At 39.5% G+C, this 19,196-nt stretch overlaps 1 protein-coding gene across 1 annotated transcript in view; it reads right to left on the reverse strand.

Annotated features, from left to right (window-relative positions):
• Window positions 1-11,175, reverse strand: part of SNX3 (sorting nexin 3) — a 92,545-nt gene extending 81,370 nt beyond the window's left edge. The window contains exon 1 of the mRNA XM_066247670.1: window positions 10,868-11,175. Within this exon, the coding sequence (XP_066103767.1) occupies window positions 10,868-11,029 (162 nt within the window). The 5' untranslated portion in view covers window positions 11,030-11,175. The remainder of the gene's footprint in view (window positions 1-10,867) is intronic.
• Window positions 11,176-19,196: the final 8,021 nt, after the last annotated feature.

Raw genomic sequence — 19,196 nt, forward strand, 5'->3', positions numbered from 1 at the left:
TGAGTCTCATTTTTATGTCCCATCTATGTATGGATTCATATAGTTCTTAGTTTTTTCCGATTTACTTATTTCACTCCGTATAATGTTATCAAGGTCCATCCATGTTATTGTAAATGATCTGATGTCATCATTTCTTATGGCCCAGAGGTATTCCATAGTAAATTAAGTCTCTAACCTTTAATTGGATTAAATTTTTTCCTTTATCTTCATTAGTAGAGAATGGGGGGTGTGTGAAGTTCATGCACACTGTGGGGTTTGATACATGGGTCATAGTGAGTACAGTGTGATTACGGACCAGAAACACAGTGAGATGGGGCAAAAAGGTCAAAGATACTCAGGAGAAAAAGCCATGTGTACACTGCACTGATCCTTTCATATATGACCCATCCTTTTATATTAGAGGTCAGTATCACTTATAATCAACTAAAGACAAGTCCAACAAATCCATTTCAATTCCAGGGAAACTGGACAAACAGATGTCTGGCAGTTTGAGTCTAATACTTCAGATAGCTCCATATGGCTAACAACTACTTGTCTTAGAGCAATCTTAGACAAAGGCAGATCAAAAGTTCTAGAGAAAGGCAGATAAAAGAACATATTCCTACTAATCTACTAAACTTATATTAATAATTGATGACCTACTTCAATCTATAAAGCTCTTAATTTATGCATATTTTATCAGATAATTTTTTAAAAATATGCTCCCTTAGCTCTGACATTTTGTGTGTGTGTGACAGACAGTGAGAGAGACAGAGGGACAGATAGGAACGATAGGGACAGAAAGACAGGAAGGGAGAGAGATGCCAGCAACCTTGGGCTCAAGCCAGTGACCTTGGACTTCAAGCCAGCGACCTTTGGGCTCAAGCCAGTGACCATAGGGTCATGTCTATGACCCCACACTCAAGGCAGTGACCCCGCACTCAAGCTGGTGAGCCCATGCTCAAACCAGAGACCTTCGGGTTTCGAACCTGGGTCTGACACTCTATCCATTGCGTTACCGCCTGGTCAGACAGCTCTGACATTCTTGAATGTTCTTCGTACAGAAGCTCCAGGTGACTTACTTATTTAATACATACTTTATATACTTCATATTTTCTTAAGTTGGACTTCTGAAATCTATTCTAAATAATCACAAGTGGATGTAGGTGTTTTAAAAAAGATTCTCATTTTAAATGACTGCTTAAAGATGGAGGTTTCTTCTAAAAATAGAAACAAAAAATGAAATGTGACAGCAGAAGAAATTGTGTAGTTATACACTGCCAGAAATATGTAAATATATTTTAGACTTTGAGATCTAGAACTATAAGTTCCAAAAGTCTACATACTTTTCTCCTAACGTGTGCAGTGAATGGAAGACACTATGCTTCTGAGACCTTACTTGAAATTACAGATGGTCAAAAGGCCTGACAAAGTATGAAACGTTTTCTAGTCAAATTTTAATCAAGAGCCTGAAGTATTCATTCATTCATCACCTAGTACACATAATTTTACACTTGTCTAGTTTCAGAAGTTAGCCCTCTCTCATACAAGGGCACTTGAACACAACAGCAAGCGTAAATAACTTTAGCAAAGGTTACATGGTTCTTTCTCTTATATGTAGTGCTTTAATAGTTTTCTCTTCAGTTTGTAAAAATAATCCTCTACAGCCTATTAACATAAGTAAGGTACTCAACTTTTTCCATGAGAAAAATATTTTTCTATGCCTTTTGTATGATATAAACATCTTGGCAGACTAGAAGGAAGGATAATTAGAGCCAATAGTGCTAGATTCTGATGGGGAAGAAGAAAGAAGGCTGTGGCTGGCCTATGATCAAGAATCAGAGTCAGGCTGGGTGGGCCCTAGTCGGCTGACTCATTCCTTTGGAGTTTAAAGTGTCTCCTTCTGTTGGAAATGATACTTAAGACAGGAGCCTAGTCATTCTTATTAGTTTCCTATTGCTGCTGTAGAAAATTAGCACAAACTTAGTAGCTTAAAACAACACAAAGTTATCCTACAGTTATGTAGACCAGACATACCACATGGGGCGACCAGGTAGCTCAGTTGATTAATGTCATCTGGATATGCCAAGGTTACAGGTTCAATCCCCAGTTCAGGCACATACAAGAATCAAACAATGAATGCATAAAAAAGTGGGACAAGAAACTGATTTTTTATCTCTCTCTCAAATCAGTAAATTAAAAATTATAAAGAAAAAGAAAATCGTCTTAAACTAATGAAGGAAATAAACATACAAGTCCAGGAAGCAGAGTCCCAAACAAGGTGAACCCAAAGAGGCCCACACCAAGACACATCATAATTAAAATGCAAAAGGTTAAAGACAAAAACAGAAATGCAGCAAGAGAAAAGCAGTTGGCCCTGGCCGGTTGGCTCAGTGGTAGAGCATCGGCCCAGCATGTGGAAGTCCCAGGTTTGATTCCTGACCAGGGCACAGATGAGAAGTGCCCATCTGCTTCTCCACTCTTCCCCCTCTTCTTTCTCTATGTCTCTCTCTTTCTTCTCCCGCAGCCGAGGCTCCACTGGAGCAAAGTTGGCCCAGGCACTGAGAATGGCTCCATGGCCTCCGCCTCAGGTGCTAGAATGACACCACGTGCAACAGAGCAACATCCTAGATGGGCAGAGCATCACCCCCTCATGGGCTTGCCTGGTGGATCCCGGTTGGGCGCATGCGGGAGTCTGTCTCTCTGCCTCCCTGCTTCTCACTTCAGAAAAATAAAAAAATAAAAAATTTTAAAAAGCTGTTGGTTACTTACAAGGAAGCTCCCATAAAACTGTCAGCTAATTTCTCAACAGAAACTTTGCAAGTGACTGGCAAGGAATATTAAAACTGATGAAAAACAAAGACCTACAACAAGATTACTGAACCCAGCAACCAAGTGTTCAATAAAGCAACTGGCCCACAGGAGCTCCTCAGATGTTAACAAAACTAAGAAATTTAGTTAGGAAAAAAACTGATTAGTTTTGATAGAACACAACTGTGCAAGTACACAGATTACAGAAAAGAATCATAACCTAATGTCTAAGTGAAAAAGCTCTATAATTAGAATTTATTTCAACTTAAGTATATCAACATCACCTGCCCTTTTAAAAATCTATCAGTTTACTGTATTGTTCCATTTTAAGAGTTAGTATCAGGCCCTGACTGGCTGGCTCAGAGAATAAAGTGTCCATACAGTATATGGACATCCTGGGTTCGATTCTCAATCAGGGCACACATGAGAAGTGACCAACTGCTGCTCTCTCCCTCCTCTCCTGCTTCTGCAGCCAGTGGCTCGATCAGTACAAGCACTGGCTGGGCACTGAAGATAGGTTGGTTGATTGAGCACTGGGTCCAGACAGGGGCTGCTGGGGGGATCCCGGTCAAGGTGCATGCAGGAGTGTCTCTTATCTCCCCTTCTCTCACTTTAAAGAAAAAAAAAGTTAATATCAGAGTTTCTCATTTTTTAACTTAACCCCTTTCTACAACCCATACATTAAAGTTACCCATGTCAGTAGTACAACCAATTTAAATATTATTAAAGATCATTTAATAACGGCATAGTGCCATATCATGTAGAAGGTTAACATATAAGAACACAAGACATAAATGGTGATATGGTATAAGAAATTATATCTGGGCTAGAAAATATGTAAACCATGATGCTGGCTAGAATGATTACAGTCAGTTTTGTCAGGCACCATCTTCATTTTGCCACTGACTCTAAAACTACTGTAAACCAGTTGCCTATTAGTTTTATCAGCACCAATTTTCTCTTTAAATCGTTATTCAAAGAAGTTTACATAAGGCTTTGGGTGAGAACATAAGCTTTATAAATTGAAAATCCTTGTGGTTAGCCTTAATATGAACAGTAGATGTAATCTAATAACTCTCAAAGTTAGATTTTTTTCCTCTGTAGAAGAATAGTGTCTATTTCATTCAGCACCCAGCAATAGGGCCCCAACTAGCAGTGTTATATTTAACTACCATTGCCTCAATCATTTGCTACTGGCATCCTAAACTAAGTGCTTTTCATAGTCCCATGTTTTGAAAAGACTCTGCAGTGTCTTTTTTCTTCCCATTTCTATTATTTCAATGCTACATAAACTCTAGACCAAGGACTAGCAAACTTTTTCATGAAGGGCAAGACAGTAAATAATTTTGGGCTGTCACAACTACTCAACTCGGCCCTTTTAGTATAAAAGTGATCATAAATAAAATGTAAGTAAACAAGAGTGCTGTGTTCCAATAAAATTTTACAAAAACATGGAAGCCCATGGCTTGCTGATCCCTGCTCAAGACTCATTAGTGTCTTATGAACATTATCAGTTATATAATATGGGGAAAATCTTTGAGTGTCAATTTAAACAAAGACATGGTGATACATAGATGTATGCCTAGTCAACAAAATTTTTATATATTTGTTTCTACCTGGAGATAACTAATAATGCTAAGGCAGAACAGGAGTAAGATACTGAGAACTAGACACAAAGAGGGGAGCTTTGAGACTCTCTTGTTCCTCTTATGGATTAGGATCCCCCAACTTACAGTAGAACAAAGCAGCTCATGCCATAAGGGTAGGAGTGGAAAAAATAAAACGCAAACAAGCCATAGGGGGTTGGTGTGGAAATAATTTTAGAAAAGGCAAGCAAATACAGATATCAGTGATAAAATTAAAGTCTAGAGCCAAAGAATAAGAAAGTGATCATTCCAATACTATTATACACAAAGAAATTTTATAAAAATTATTTGAAGTCTTCCTAAGATTCTCTAGTAGACTTTGATCTCGCTTATTTTGGTGGCTCAAATTACATACTCCATCATCTTATGTCATCAACTAAAATGCTGGACCTATCTAAAAATGCATACATAGTTTTAAACAGCCACTGAAGGAAAAAAAGTTTATTATCTACTTTCAGTACCTCTAACCAAACTTAATCACCTCTATTAAATATGCCGTGTCTTCATGTGTGCCTCCTTTCTCTACTCATCAAAATTAATTCTCAAGAAGGGATCAAAATTTATTCATATTTAATAACAAAACTAATGAGAGCTCAATTTTATTTCTTCCAAATCTAATTAACTTTCTCAAAACTTTGAAATTTCAGACATCAGCAAAAAAGGGAAAAAATTAGGAGAGATGATCAGAATGTTGCTAATGCCACACCTAAAAAAGCAATCATTTATTTGCTACTGAGGCAAAGAACAGTGTCTGTTCTTCCTTTCTTCACATGGCTGCCCAGCTAGGCTGAATTTTCCAGTTTCCTTTGTGACTACATACGGCAATGGGCAGGGATATGTCTTTCCCTTGGCTAGAATGTGGATGTGATGTTGGAAGCTGACATTCAAGTCACAATATCAGCTGACGATTTCCTGTTCACACAGAAACAAAACAAACAAACAAACAAACAAATAAACCCTCTATTTTTGAGATCTCTGTGAGAACAGCCCAAGCTATATTCTATTTGATACAACCTTTCTGGTGAGTTACAGCCAATGTCACTTTTTGCTACCATGTCCAAATTCCTAAGTTAAATATTTCTTGAAAGAAGTAGGACTTGAGTTGAAAGCTTTAAGTTATTTTTCTAGTAATCAATAAACAGCAGTTCCAAGATTATAGTACTGCTTTTTCTTGGATATCATCTTTCTTACCTGATGTTCAAAAATTGCTGGCTTTGCCTGACCAGGCGGTGGCGCAGTGGATAGAGCGTCAGACTGGGATATGGAAGGACCCAGGTTCGAGACCCCGAGGTCGCCAGCTTGAGCGCGGGCTCATCTGGCTTGAGCAAAGAGCTCACCAGCTTGGACCCAAGGTCAGTGGCTCCAGCAGGGGGTTACTCGGTCTGCTGAAGGCCCACGGTCAAGGCACATGTGAGAAAGCAATCAATGAACAACTAAGAAGTCGCATCGCGCAACGAGAAACTGATGATTGATGCTTCTCATCTCTCCGTTCCTGTCTGTCTGTCCCTGTCTATCTCTGCCTCTGTTAAAAAAAAAAAAAAAAAAATTGCTGGCTTTGCTTACATGGAAGCAGCATAATATGGTACAAACATCAAAGTTGTTTGGGTATGTTTATGAAGGTGAGGAGAGGAAAATCTCTTATCAGATAGAATCACAGTGATAGCTAAAAGTTAAGCCTTTTTAGATTTTCCACTTTAAAGGTGTAGAGTGGCAGTATTAATGAAATATAAAGATTTACTAAATGTATATATATATTATTTTTTATAAATGTGAATGTTCAGTGAGGACAAAAGTACAAGTATGGGTTCTGAAGATCAGAAAATCTAAATTCAAATCCCAGTTTTGCCATTTATTAGCTGTGACTTTGGGCAAGTTACTTAAGCTTTCTAAATTTCACTTATCCATTAGTATACATTATGGGTCAAGTACAGTGCCAGGTGTTAAGTAAGGGTAGTTATGACATACGTTCCTTGTCCTCAAGGAGCTTACAGTAGAAGATACAGAAACCAAAAGAAGCTGCAGATAATCAAACTTACCTTGGGTGAGAGACAACTTTCTGAGCCTTCATTCCCTAGTCTGTTAAAATGGTCAATATAGAACAGAGTTCCTAATAACCCAAATATAACAGGGCTACTTTTTAATTGCCACTCTTCCCCGCCCCCATCTTAGGGGATGGGTTAGGTAAGAATCTTCAAAGCTACTAACATGCCTCTCCTTGACAGAGATCCTGGAAGTCAGCCATAGCTAGCAGGAAAGATGTATATCAGACAACATCTTATGGTCAATTCATGAAACTACAAAGATTGTGCAGATGTCTTCTGACACCAAAATGCCTTGATTCTTTAAAATACTGTTTTGGCTCTCTAATAATACATGCTTATAAATCCTAAAAACAAGTCTAAAAATTAATTTATTTCTCAGCTTCCAGTGTGGATATTAATGACTTTCAATGAAAAATTAAATACAAAAAATTAATTAAAATAAAATAAAAATTAGAGGATTCACCCCAAAAAATAACCAACATGTTTAGAAAGGCAAACACTGTCAAGATGTTACTTTTACTAATCATCTTTCTCATTACAATTTTATTAGAAGACTTTACTATTCGGCTTTATGTTTTAATATGCCTCAACTTCAAAAGACTACTTTTATAACTGTGAGATAATGAGTATCACCTGAACTTATTGTGGTGGTCATTTCACAATATATTATATAGCAAATTATATTGTACACCTTAAATAAATACAATGTTATATGTCAATTATATCTAAAAAAACCCGGGGAAAATACTAATACACTAAAATTATAGGAATCATACTACCTTAAAATACGGAGTACTGTGTTCAATATTTTTTATCTTAAATGTGATATTTTCCATGGTCTCATGGCATCATAACTTTCCACATATCACTCAAAATATAATAAAAATGTAAAACATTAAAGAAAAAAGGCTAATTACTAAACAAAATGGCTTTTTAAATTTTATTTTTTGAGGGGGGAGAGAGAGAGAGGAGGTAGGAGGTATCTATTCATTGATCCACTTATTTGTGCCACTGACTGCTTCTCATATGTGCCTTGACAAGGGCTCAAACTTGTACCCTTGCAATTTTGAGCCAGGACCTCTGCACTCTGGGGAAACACACTACCCACTGTACCACTGGCCAGGACAAGATGGCTTTTTAAAAACACATTTGCCTCAATGAAAGTATACTTTCATGTCAAGTAGGTGTCTTGATAAGATAATCTATCAAACTGAGTAATTCAACTGCATATTAACATGAAAAATGTAACTGATCACTGATTTTTTAAAATTGATTTTTAGAGAGGGAGTGAAGAGGGAGAGAGGGAGAAATAAAGAGAGAGAGAGACAGACAGACAGACATCAACTTTTCATGCTGTCACTGGTTGATTCTTGCTTGTGCCCTGACTAGGGATTGAACCTGCAACACTGGCATGTTGAGACGATGCTCTAACCAACTCAGTTACACCGGCAAGGTCGATCACTAACTTTTAATTTAGAAGATAGCTGTACTTGGAGGTAACCTTTAGGAGACTTGACTTTAGGGAGTTAATGTATGATGCAGTATACATATGATGTATTATAGAATGGTAGACTTGAAACCTGTAAGTTTTATTAACCAGTTATAATAAATTCAATTAAAAATTTTAAAAAAGAAACAAAAACAAAAAGAAAGAGGTAACCTTCAAGTGCTTATGTACCAGTCACTGTGAAAAACAGATTTTATGTGCATTATCTTAGTCCTATGTGGCAGGTACTATTATTAGCATACCTATTTTACCAAGGGGAAGTAGAGTTTAGGTTTTGTACCTTACTCTGCTAACAAATAATACAGCTAGTCTTTGAACTAAGAGCTCAAGAAAGATCCTTCATTTCACTCATGTTTGAAATAGTTGCCTCTTGGTACAACAAACTTAATTAAAATCTCCAGAAAATTAAAGTTACATTATAGAACAAACTTCATAAATAGTGAGTGAATTTCCCCTTTAGCCTTCCTGTTAATATGCCAAAATAATTCTAGATCCTGAACATACCTAAAGCTTAATCATTTATGGTGCTCTCTGCTATACCTACCTATTAGAACAATTTTAAAAAACATTAACCCTACTAATTATTTTCAAAAGCCCAAAGACTCTAATCAAGTGATCCTAACAGTCTTAAACACTACCCTCAAACCAAAAGATAAATGGAGATTGGGAAACTTGCATTCTAAAGTACCACCATCCAGATAAAATTACTCTGTAAATTAGAGTAATTTCAATCAGATCCTATAAAACTGAACATTTTTCTCAAGATAAGAATTAAAGAGTAACTCTAAGATAGTTTAAGGACTCAAACTCTGAAACATAAAATGACTTGCCACATGGCAAATTCAATAGCAAAAGGCAGGCACCAGGGGCTAGGGAGAGCAGCAACAGCTTAGAAAGGTGGTAAAAACCATTACAAAATGATTTACCCATTCATTCACTGGCCATTTTGCCTTAATAAAAGAGTAATTATTCTCAAAAACCACATGCTGCTTATTAAGACCTAATAGCCTACTAATGGTGTCCTGAGCTTTAAGTTAACACATTAAGAGAAATACAATGGCATTTACAGGTAATAGACAATTACATTTTCTTATAGGGCACCTGCATTTATGACTGTAAAAGTCATTAACAAACAAACAGTTTTCTATAATATAAACCAATGTATATGTACAGTTTAATTCTGTAACTTAAAAGGGATTATTTCCTTTAAAATGCAAATAACCACATCCATAAACACACCTTGTTTTTAAGTGTCACATCAGCTATTTGGTAATCAAGTATCACATATTTTTAAAATAAATAATCAGACTAGAGCCTATTTAATATAACAAACTCATCAAGATCAAGTCAGTTATTAAATGGAGGAAGTGTAGGCAGGAGATTCCACTTCAGTTGCGTGACAGGAAGTACTAGCTATGGAAGTTTAGAAACAGGAATACCAAGTTCTGTTTCAGCAAAAGAAAGAAAGGAAAGCATGCTGGTGAATAAGGGTAAAAGAGGAAGTTCTTTTTAGCGAACAATATGCCATATATTTAAGACAATCTAAAGTCATTCCAAAACTTAAAAAAAAAAAAAAGCCTTTCCCAGAAGTGGTAATGAACTTTCCTAGGTACACTGAGGCCTGGATTTGGAGTTCCACTATCTATAACAAGACTGCTTATGTATGGATCACATTTTACACATCTGGAGGCGGAGGTATGGACGGCTTGCATCATGAAACTGTTAGTTCAAAATCTTAAACTAAAATAGTATGATTCTTAATTATTTTAGCAACACTACCTAAGTAAATAATTTTTTAAAAATACGTAAGTTTCTTAACAATGTGAACACACTTAACACTACTGAACTTTACACTTAAAAATTGTTAAAATATCAAATTTCATGTTGTGTTTTTACCACACAATAAGTGCATAAGTTAACGAGAAATTATTCCACTTGTTATGTAAATTTTGATTACTCTAAAGCTAAATTACTATACTTAATTCTTAATAATTTGTTGTCATCTTTAACAACTGGATTCATTTTATGTAATTTTTAAAAATACTTCCATACATGAGCATGAATTACACAGAGAAAGTGGAGCACTACTCTCAGTTAGCATCTTTCAAATAATCAGCATTACTTATTGCCAACAAATACTAGTTGTGAAATTTTAAGTGTATTTCCACTTCAGCTGATTCATTCATTCAGGGATGTGCAAGTCTCGAAATTAAGAGATCAAGACCTATTGTAGTTCTGGATTGTGAGGTAGACATCACTCCCCACTCATTCTAGGGGCCCAGAACGCTAAGGGCAATCATTTTCATTTTCAATCACCTTTCTCACCTGGCTCAGCCGCACCAAATCTGTCAGGCTTTTGTGAACTCCCCTGAGCCTCTGTTCAGAAAAGTGTACAACTGAGCTTACGCTGGTAGCTCGGGAAGAGAGAGAAGCAACCAGCTTGGCTTGGCCATCTCTCGTGTCCAGGAAAAGATAACTGGGAAGCTTCAACTCGGCGCAAACCCCCTATCGAAGTCGCATCTACCTCCCTTCCCGAAGGACTGTGTTCTGTGTTCTCGAAAGATCTACCCCTTTCCAACTCAAATTCATTCCGGAATCAGCTGCTGGAGGGACAGCGGCGCCCAATCCACGCCCTGTTCTTCGAGCACCTTCTCCCAGTGCCAGCGCTGGGCTCGGCGGACTCTGCGCCTCCATCCCCAAGCCCTCAACGGAAAGGGACCCCGACCCCGACCCCGGCCCCGGCCCCGGCCCCGGCCCCCGCCCGCGGACAGGGCTGCCCTGCCCATCAGCCGGGGGAACCGGCCTGGGTGCCTCTGGGCTCGTTGGGGGCGACCTGGGAGGGCAGGACGGGTCTCGCGGTAAGTGGGGAAAGACGGCCTCACCTTGACCCTGATTTCATAGGTGGTGAAGCGGCCCCGGCCGACCCCCACCGTCTGAGGGTTGCTCACATCGATCTCAAGGAAGTTGCTGGGCGGCCCGTAGGCGTCATTCAGGTTCTGCGGCTTGGTGATCAGCCGCCGGGTGTCTGCCACCGTCTCCGCCATTTCGCTGTTGCCGCCGCCGCCGCGGGCTCCCTCCGCCCCCGCCGCGCTCCACCGACGCCGCCGCTGCTGGCCGCCGCGGGGACACCGGGCTCGCGCGCAGCGGTCGCCAGGAGAACGAGCACGTAGGACGGGCGTTTACCCTGACCGCGAAGCCCCGCCCCGCATCCCGCCGGCTTCCGTCTCTAGCGCTCAGAAAAGAGACAGCTGACTCGCCGGAGCGGCGCGCCGGTCTCTGGACGCCTCTGAGGCCAGGGAGTCGGAGTGCCGACTAGGCGGAGCAGCAGGAAGAGCGAGGTCACGGGACTTGTAGTCACGGAAAGGTTCCGACCAGACTACAGCGCCCACAAGGCACCAGGCGTGCGTGTCGCCGTGGGAGTGCGGCCGAGGTGTTTAGGCACCCGAGGGCTCCGGGCGGGCGCTTCCTGTCCTGTGTCTTCCTGGGCCTGGTACGGTGGGAGGGACGCCGGAAATGGTAGGGTTAGGGCTAGGCGGCCTTGAAATCTGTGGGGACAAAGGTTAAATGGCGAGCTAGAAGAGGCTAGCCTGCAATCGAAACAAAAGTGCTTTTTTTTACTTCTATGCCAACCTACCCACCGTCTCACCTTGAATCACTGTATATGCCTTTCGAGGTAACCATTAACAAAAGCCTCAATGACTTGGTCAGCCAACTTTGAGTCTCACTAGACACGTGTCCGGTTTGATAAATTGAAGGCTATAAAGTAGGAGAGTGGAATTAAAAACAAAAAACCTGGTGAGATCATAGCACTAAGATCAAACAGTTGACTGGTGGGCCCACCAAAATAGAGTAACACATTAGTTGGAAACCTGCCTTGAATGCCCTGTTTGGATGACCAGCGACATTTTCCCTTCATGTCCCACATAGTCCCAATAAGTGAAAAAATTAGAAAGTGGCAAACGTATTTCTACACCAGAAGTTGGGAACCTTTTTGGTTGAGAGAGCCATGAACACCACATATTTTAAAATGTAATTCCTTGAGAGCCATACAATGACCTGTGTACGTTAGGCATTATCCAATAAAAATTTGGTGTTGTCCTAGAGGACAGCTGTGATTGGCTCCAGCCACCCGCAACCATAAACATGAGCGGTAGGAAATGAATGGATTTAATACATGAGAATGTTTTATATTTTTCTTTTTTGTGTGTGTGATAGAGACAGAGTCAAATGAGACACATCAATTCTTCGTTGCGGTTCCTTAGTTGTTCATTGATTGCTTTCTCATATGTGCCTGGGGGGGGGTGCTACAGCAGACCGAATGACCCCTAGCTTGAACCAGCGACCTTGGGCTCAAGCTGGTAAGCCCTGCTCAAACCCGATGAGCCCGCGCTTAAGCTGGTGACCTCAGGGTCTTGAACCTGGGTCCTCCACGTCCCAGCCTGACACTCTATCCACTGCACCACCGCCTTGTCAGGCAAGAATGTTTTATATTTTTAACATTATTTTTTTATTAAAGATTTGTCTGCGAGCCAATGCAGCCATCAAAAGAGCCACATCTGACTCACAAGCCATAAGATCCCGACCCCTGTTCTACACCATTTAAAAAGAAACTTACATAAGCTTCTATAAGAAATAAAGACAAAACAAGTATATCATAGTTAATCTCTTAGCAAATGTAGGTTTTATACCTGGAAATAGAAGGATAAATTTCTGTCCCTGCCTAGAGAGTTATCTCTGTTAATGTTACAGTACCACAACTATTTCTGAACTTTTAATGTTGTTTCAGAAACCCCTATACTTTAAGTTTAGTTTTTTTTTTTTGTTTTGTTTTGTTTTTTATTATTATTCATTTTAGAGAGGAGAGAGAAAGACAGAGAGGGAGAGAGAGAGAAGGTGAGGAGGAGCTGGAAGCATCAACTCCCATATGTGCCTTGACCAGGCAAGCCCAGGGTTTCAAACTGGCGACCTCAGCATTTCCAGGTCGACGCTTTATCCACTGCGCCACCACAGGTCAGTAAACCCCTATACTTTAAATGATCTGTCTCTTAAACCGAGAAGTTGTCCAAATCTTAGCAAACATTCTGAATAATACTAAGAACAGTTGAAATAAATTGATTGAATATCAAAAAAGTCAACATTCATTGATGCAACAAATATTTAGTGAAGGTCTACTAGGCCATTAGGCCTACAATCCAATATCAATTCTGGTTACTAAAAAGATAAAGGTAAGGCCCTGGCCGGTTGGCTCAGCGGTAGAGCGTCGGCCTGGTGTGCGGGGGACTCGGGTTCGATTCCCAGCCAGGGCACATAGGAGAAGCGCCCATTTGCTTCTCTACCCCCACCCCCTCCTTCCTCTCTGTCTCTCTCTTCCCCTCCCGCAGCCGAGGCTCCATTGGAGCAAAGATGGCCTGGGCGCTGGGGATGGCTCCTTGGCCTCTGCCCCAGGCGCTAGAGTGGCTCTGGTCGTGGCAGAGCAACGCCCCGGAGGGGCAGAGCATCGCCCCCTGGTGGGCAGAGTGTCGCCCCTGGTGGGCGTGCCGGGTGGATCCCAGTCAGGCGCATGCAGGAGTCTGTCTGACTGTCTCTCCCCGTTTCCAGCTTCAGAAAAATACAAAAAAAAAAAAAAAGGATAAAGGTAAGACATGGCAACTGTCCTGATCTCATCAGGTTAACAATCTAGTATATCTTGGATAAGACAAATATATCAATAAAATATCTGTTAATATGATTGGTATTATAAAAAACATAGTTGGATAATGTGATAGTGACTGAGCAAGCTCATTAGACAGGGTGCATAGGGAAGTTCTCTGTAATTATATCTCTCTTTCAAAGAATAAGGGTAATGTCAGAATAAGCATGCCTGCTGGGCCTGTTGCCTGTTGCAAGAGACCAAATGGGAACTTGACTAGTATGATTAAAGCAGTGAGCTTGAGAAATGTGTATAGATAGATGACTTTGAACTTAAGAGACCAGGAACTACCTGCATTCTGTTGTCATCCATGACACCTGAACAAAGCAGTCATGGGATATTTTCATAGAAAGCTTTTACCTCATTCCTTTTAAACCACTTTAGAGCAGTGTTGGGCAGCAGCAATAATTGTGTTCTGTGGGAAAACAACTATAGAGGATACAGTGTAGCAGTATAGCAGTTATAGAGCTAAAGAAGAGCTTCCCAGAATAAACATCAGAAAAAAACTTATCTTTATTTTTCTGAAGCTAGATTGTATTCCTAGAAAAATACAAAAAGAATAAGCTACTAGAATTAACGAGAGAATTTAGTGTCTGAATGAAAGTAAAGAACCTGTGGAGGTGCAGTGGATGGGACGTCCACTGGGAACACTGAGGTCGCTGGCTTTGAGCACGAGCTCCTCAGTGCTGGGTCATTGGCTTGAGGAGGGGATCTCCACACAATCCCAAAGCTCCCTGACCTGAGCTCAAAGGTCGCTGGCTTGAGCAAGGGGACACTGGCATGACCCCAGTCAGAGAACTAAGAGAAGCTCAATGTACAACTAAAAAAAAAGAAAGCAATTATGAGTTGATACTTGTCACTTTCTCTCTCTGCCCTCTCTTGGAAACAATCAATGCACAACTAAAGTGAAGGCAACTACCAGTTGATGCTTCTTACCCTCTCCCTTTCTCTCAATAAAAAAATAAAAAGAAAGCTGCCTGCCCTGTGGTGGCGCAGTGGATAAAGTGTTGGCCTGCAACCAGGCATCCCCAAACTGCGACCCCCTGAGGCCATTTATCCGGCCCCCCACCGCACTTCCAGAAGGGGCACCTCTTCCATTGGTGCTCAGTGAGAGGAGCACTGTATGTGGCGGTCCTCCAACGGTCTGAGGGACAGTGAACTGGCCCCCTGTGTAAAAAGTTTGGGGACCCCTGCTGAAGTTGCAGGTTTGAATCCTTGGGCTTGCCTGCTCAAAGCACATATGGGAATTGATGCTTCCTGCTCCTCTTCCTTTTCTCTCTCTTTCTAAAAAATGAATAATTTTTTAAAGGTTCAAAAAAAATAAGGCAATTACAATTAGAATCCCAGTGTAGTTGGTTTTACCCTTCTCCTGCCTTAGGTGGGTGTGTAATACTGGACAAGATTGTTTTAAAGTTATCGCCTGGAGAATAACCAAGAAGATTATGAAACTGAGAAAAATTAAATTTGGATTCGCTTTACCACATGTTAAAATTTGCTGTAAAACCACTATAAACAAAAGTGTGGTTTTGACTCTACAAAAAATAGAGTACAGAAACAGATCTTAGTAAAGAACATGATATATAACAAGGGAAGCATTTCAATTCCTCGGGTAGATGATACTGGCTCACTTGGATAGATGTCTAAGACTAGAGAGATCACAGAGCTGGTCCCCTGCATTATAAATTTCAGTTCTATTTAAATATAAAAAATAAAATATAAGAAGAAATTTAAAACAGAAGTTGTATAACCTTGCACAAGGAAGTGCTTCCTAAGCAATATGGGAAATAATAAGCTATAAAGAAAAAGCCTGCCCTGTGGTGGTGCAGTGGGTAAAGCATCAACCTGGAACGCTAAGGTCGCCAGTTCAAAACCCTGGGCTTGCCTGGGTCAAGGCACATACGGGAGTTGATGCTTCCTGCTCCTCCCCCTTCTCTCTGTCTCTCTCTCTCTCTTCTCTCTAAAAATGAATAAATAAATAAAAATTAAAAAAAAATAGTCATTTAAGTACAGATATTTTTTGATAAAAATTATATAGCAAAAGCAATAAAAATGGAAGGGTATATATCATTTTATATTAGAAATATATAACAAATAGAATAGTGAAAGGCTAATAATCGTAATATAAAAAGATAAATTGATAAGAAAAAGACAACCCCATAGAAAAATAGGCCAAGAATATAAGTTTTTCATCTAATAAACATCAAATCAGATCAATCTTATAAATGGATACCATTATTGTCCTCATTTTACAAATGGGTACGCTGAGACACAGAGGCTAAATAACTTGAAGATTACTGAGTACAAAATGCCAAAACGACCTCCAGAATTTATATACTTAAACATTAATTATTTCTTTTTTTTAACAGAGACAGATTGAGAGTCAGAGGGGGATAGATAGGGACAGACAGACAGGAGCGGAGAGAGATAAGAAGCATCAATCATCAGTTTTTCATTGTGACACCTTAGTTGTTCATTGACTGCTTTCTCATATGTGCCTTGACCGTGGGCCTTCAGCAGACCGAGTAACCCCTTGCTCAAGCCAGTGACCTTGGGTCCAAGCTGGTGAGCTTTGCTCAAACCAGATGAGCCCGTGCTCAAGCTGGCAACCTCGGGGTCTTGAACCTGGGTCCTCCACGTGCCAGTCCGATGCTCTATCCACTTTGCCACCACCTGGTCAGGCTAAATGTTAATTATTTCATGCTGCCTCTTAAGTTAAGAACTTCAAATGCACTATAAGCATAAAAAATATGTTCAACCTTACTAATCAAATAAATGTACATTAGAGCAAACATGAAATACTATTTTCTATCATATTGGCAAAAATAAAAGAGCATACAGTGTAAGGGAGAATGTAAGGGAAACAGACACTCTTTGATGACATGAGTCTGAATGGTTGCAACCTTTGAGGAAAGTAATTTTATCCTGTTTATTAAAATTAAAAATATTCAGGATACTTTGATTTCCAATTCCAATTTTGCTGCAAGAAACCTTAATACTTATGCATATAAGTACAGGTATGTTTATTATGGCTTTATTTGTAGTAGCAAAAACTGAACAGCCTGAAGGTCCGTTAATAAGAAAATGCTTGAAATATAGTACCTTCAAACTTTGGGAAATTATATAATAATTTGAGCAAATGGAATAGTTCTGTCTTTGTTTCTTAGAGTATTAGAAATATTTTTAGTTATTAGAATTATAAGAGGACTACCCGTGATGTAGTGGTAAGTGAGGATCACAGAATAATATGTCTAGTATGACCCTATTTTGGTAAACAAACAAAATCCTATGGGTGTATATATGTACTTTTATATGTGCATGTTTTTGTGTGGAAGGATATGTACCAGGCTATTAGCATTGGTCACTGTAGAAAGGGTAGCAATCAAAGTGGGGGCAGGGATAGGAAGACATGAGCATATTGTAAGAATGGGCTAAGATGTTACAGAGAAAACTAGAACCAATTTTATGTGTTCCTAACAAAATATTTCTAGAAAATAATTTGTCAATATTATGCCTGTATTACTGTGGGCACCTTGTGAGTTGTATTCCTTGAGCAGTGCACTGTATTAGATTATCACAGTTTGATGGCTTTGGTCATTGAGTTCCTCTTCTTTTGGAGATTACTGAATAGTTAGCTGATAGTATGTCATTTCCTATAAAGACTTTCTTATAGGCAAAAGGAGGTGCTGCCTTCTGGGAGCAGTTGATTTATATTTTCATTTTATATTTGTAAATGGAGGTTCTGTTTTAGCAGCCAATTTATTGTGAGCTTGATTAATGCATCTCTCCCTGAGGCCTGATCCCTTCTGAGGACAATGATGAAGCCATGTAGCTGGACCTACGAAGAGTCAGACTCTGGAATTGTGGCAAACATAATGAAGTCCTATAAACTTCTCAAGGGCCAGGCATAGCCCTTTTATATCATTTTTCAATTCACAGCATTTCAATTCTCACACTGACCTGCTGTCTAAACCCCCTGGCTTCTAAGCATTCCCAAAGAAAATCCCAAACCAACTGGCACCTTTGTAACTTTGCGGTTTCCAACTTCAGTTGACCCTTCAACATGCCTCAGCAATCTCTTTATCCTCTCCTTTTCTCACATTTTGTACCCCTTTTTCTTACTCTCAGCAGGTAACGTCACTTCATGCAACACAGGGAAAAGTAAAAGCCACAAAGCTCGTTACCTCCTTCCTTACTAGTGAACCACAGCTTAGAACATGCCCTCCCTTAGAACTTCTCAGAGCATGAGGCAGGTCCAGGCCACTTCCCGCTTTTGACAATGTGGGCATTTTCGAGTTTGATATTGAGAAGATTATTTATAAACACTATGGTTTGTTTGTTAATTTTAAATAAAGCATTTACATGATTCAAAGGTCAAAATGCCCTTATTCATTGAAAACTCTGCCTCCGATCCCTATGCTAGCTATCTAGTTTCCTTTTGTATTAACAACCACTGTTACCACTTTCTTGTGTATCTTTGTATCCTTCCAGAAAAATTCTAGCATGTAAAATGTACATGTGTGAACATGAATGACATCATAGGATACACTTTTGTACATTATTTCCTTTAAAAATATCTTTTCTCCTTTTTGTTGAATTTATTGGGGTGAACTGGTTAACAAAATTATAATCCCTTAATATCTTAAAGACAGACCCACATTTGTACATCAGCAAAGTATTCTATGATGTGCTATAATTTAACTTATTCCCTACTGACAAATATGTATGTGGTGATCTCAACCTCCCATTATTAAAATGCTGCAAGAATAACCTTGCATATGATGTTATTCCAAACATGTGGGATTAAATTTGTAGGATAACTTCTTTATAAATGGAATCACTGGGCCAAAGGATATATGCATTTATAAAATATTGCAAAATTCCCTTCTGTTCAGGTTTTTTCAATTTGTACTCTCTTCAGCAAAGGATGAAAGGCTTGTTTTTCCATAGCTTCACCAACACTGTTATCAAACTTTTTAATCTTTACTAGTCTTAATTGTATCCTTACTTTAATTTTCCTTTTGATGAGTACAGTTGAGCATTTTTCATATGTTTACAAGGCATAGCCCTTTTATATCATTTTTCAATTCAAAGCATTTCAATTCTAATACTCTGACCTACTGTCTAAACACCCTGGCTTCTGAGTATTCCCAAAGAATATCCCAAACCAACTGGCACCTTTGTAACTTTGTGGTTTTCAACTTGTCACCTATGTTAAAATTCAACTAAGTAAATTTAAAGATCAAATTGACTTTATTTAATGATTCATGATAAGCAGCATTCCGTCTAGCAAATATGAGCTGTGAGCTGAACAAAATGGGAGGCTTCTTTCTATAGGCAAAGAGGGTTGGAAAAGGAAATTTTAAACAGAGAGTAGATTGTTTCAGGCAAGGTTACCTTCTTTGGGAAGGGGTGGGGGCCTGTCATGTGGATTACTTCACTAGGTAGTGCTGATCAGGTAATTTCAGATTAATTAACTGAAAGTCACATTCTTGGGAGAGGTTGAAAGTGCAATTAGGTTTTGG

The sequence above is a fragment of the Saccopteryx bilineata genome, chromosome 12 (assembly GCF_036850765.1).
Source record: "Saccopteryx bilineata isolate mSacBil1 chromosome 12, mSacBil1_pri_phased_curated, whole genome shotgun sequence".
In the NCBI taxonomy this organism is placed as follows: Eukaryota; Metazoa; Chordata; class Mammalia; order Chiroptera; family Emballonuridae; genus Saccopteryx; species Saccopteryx bilineata.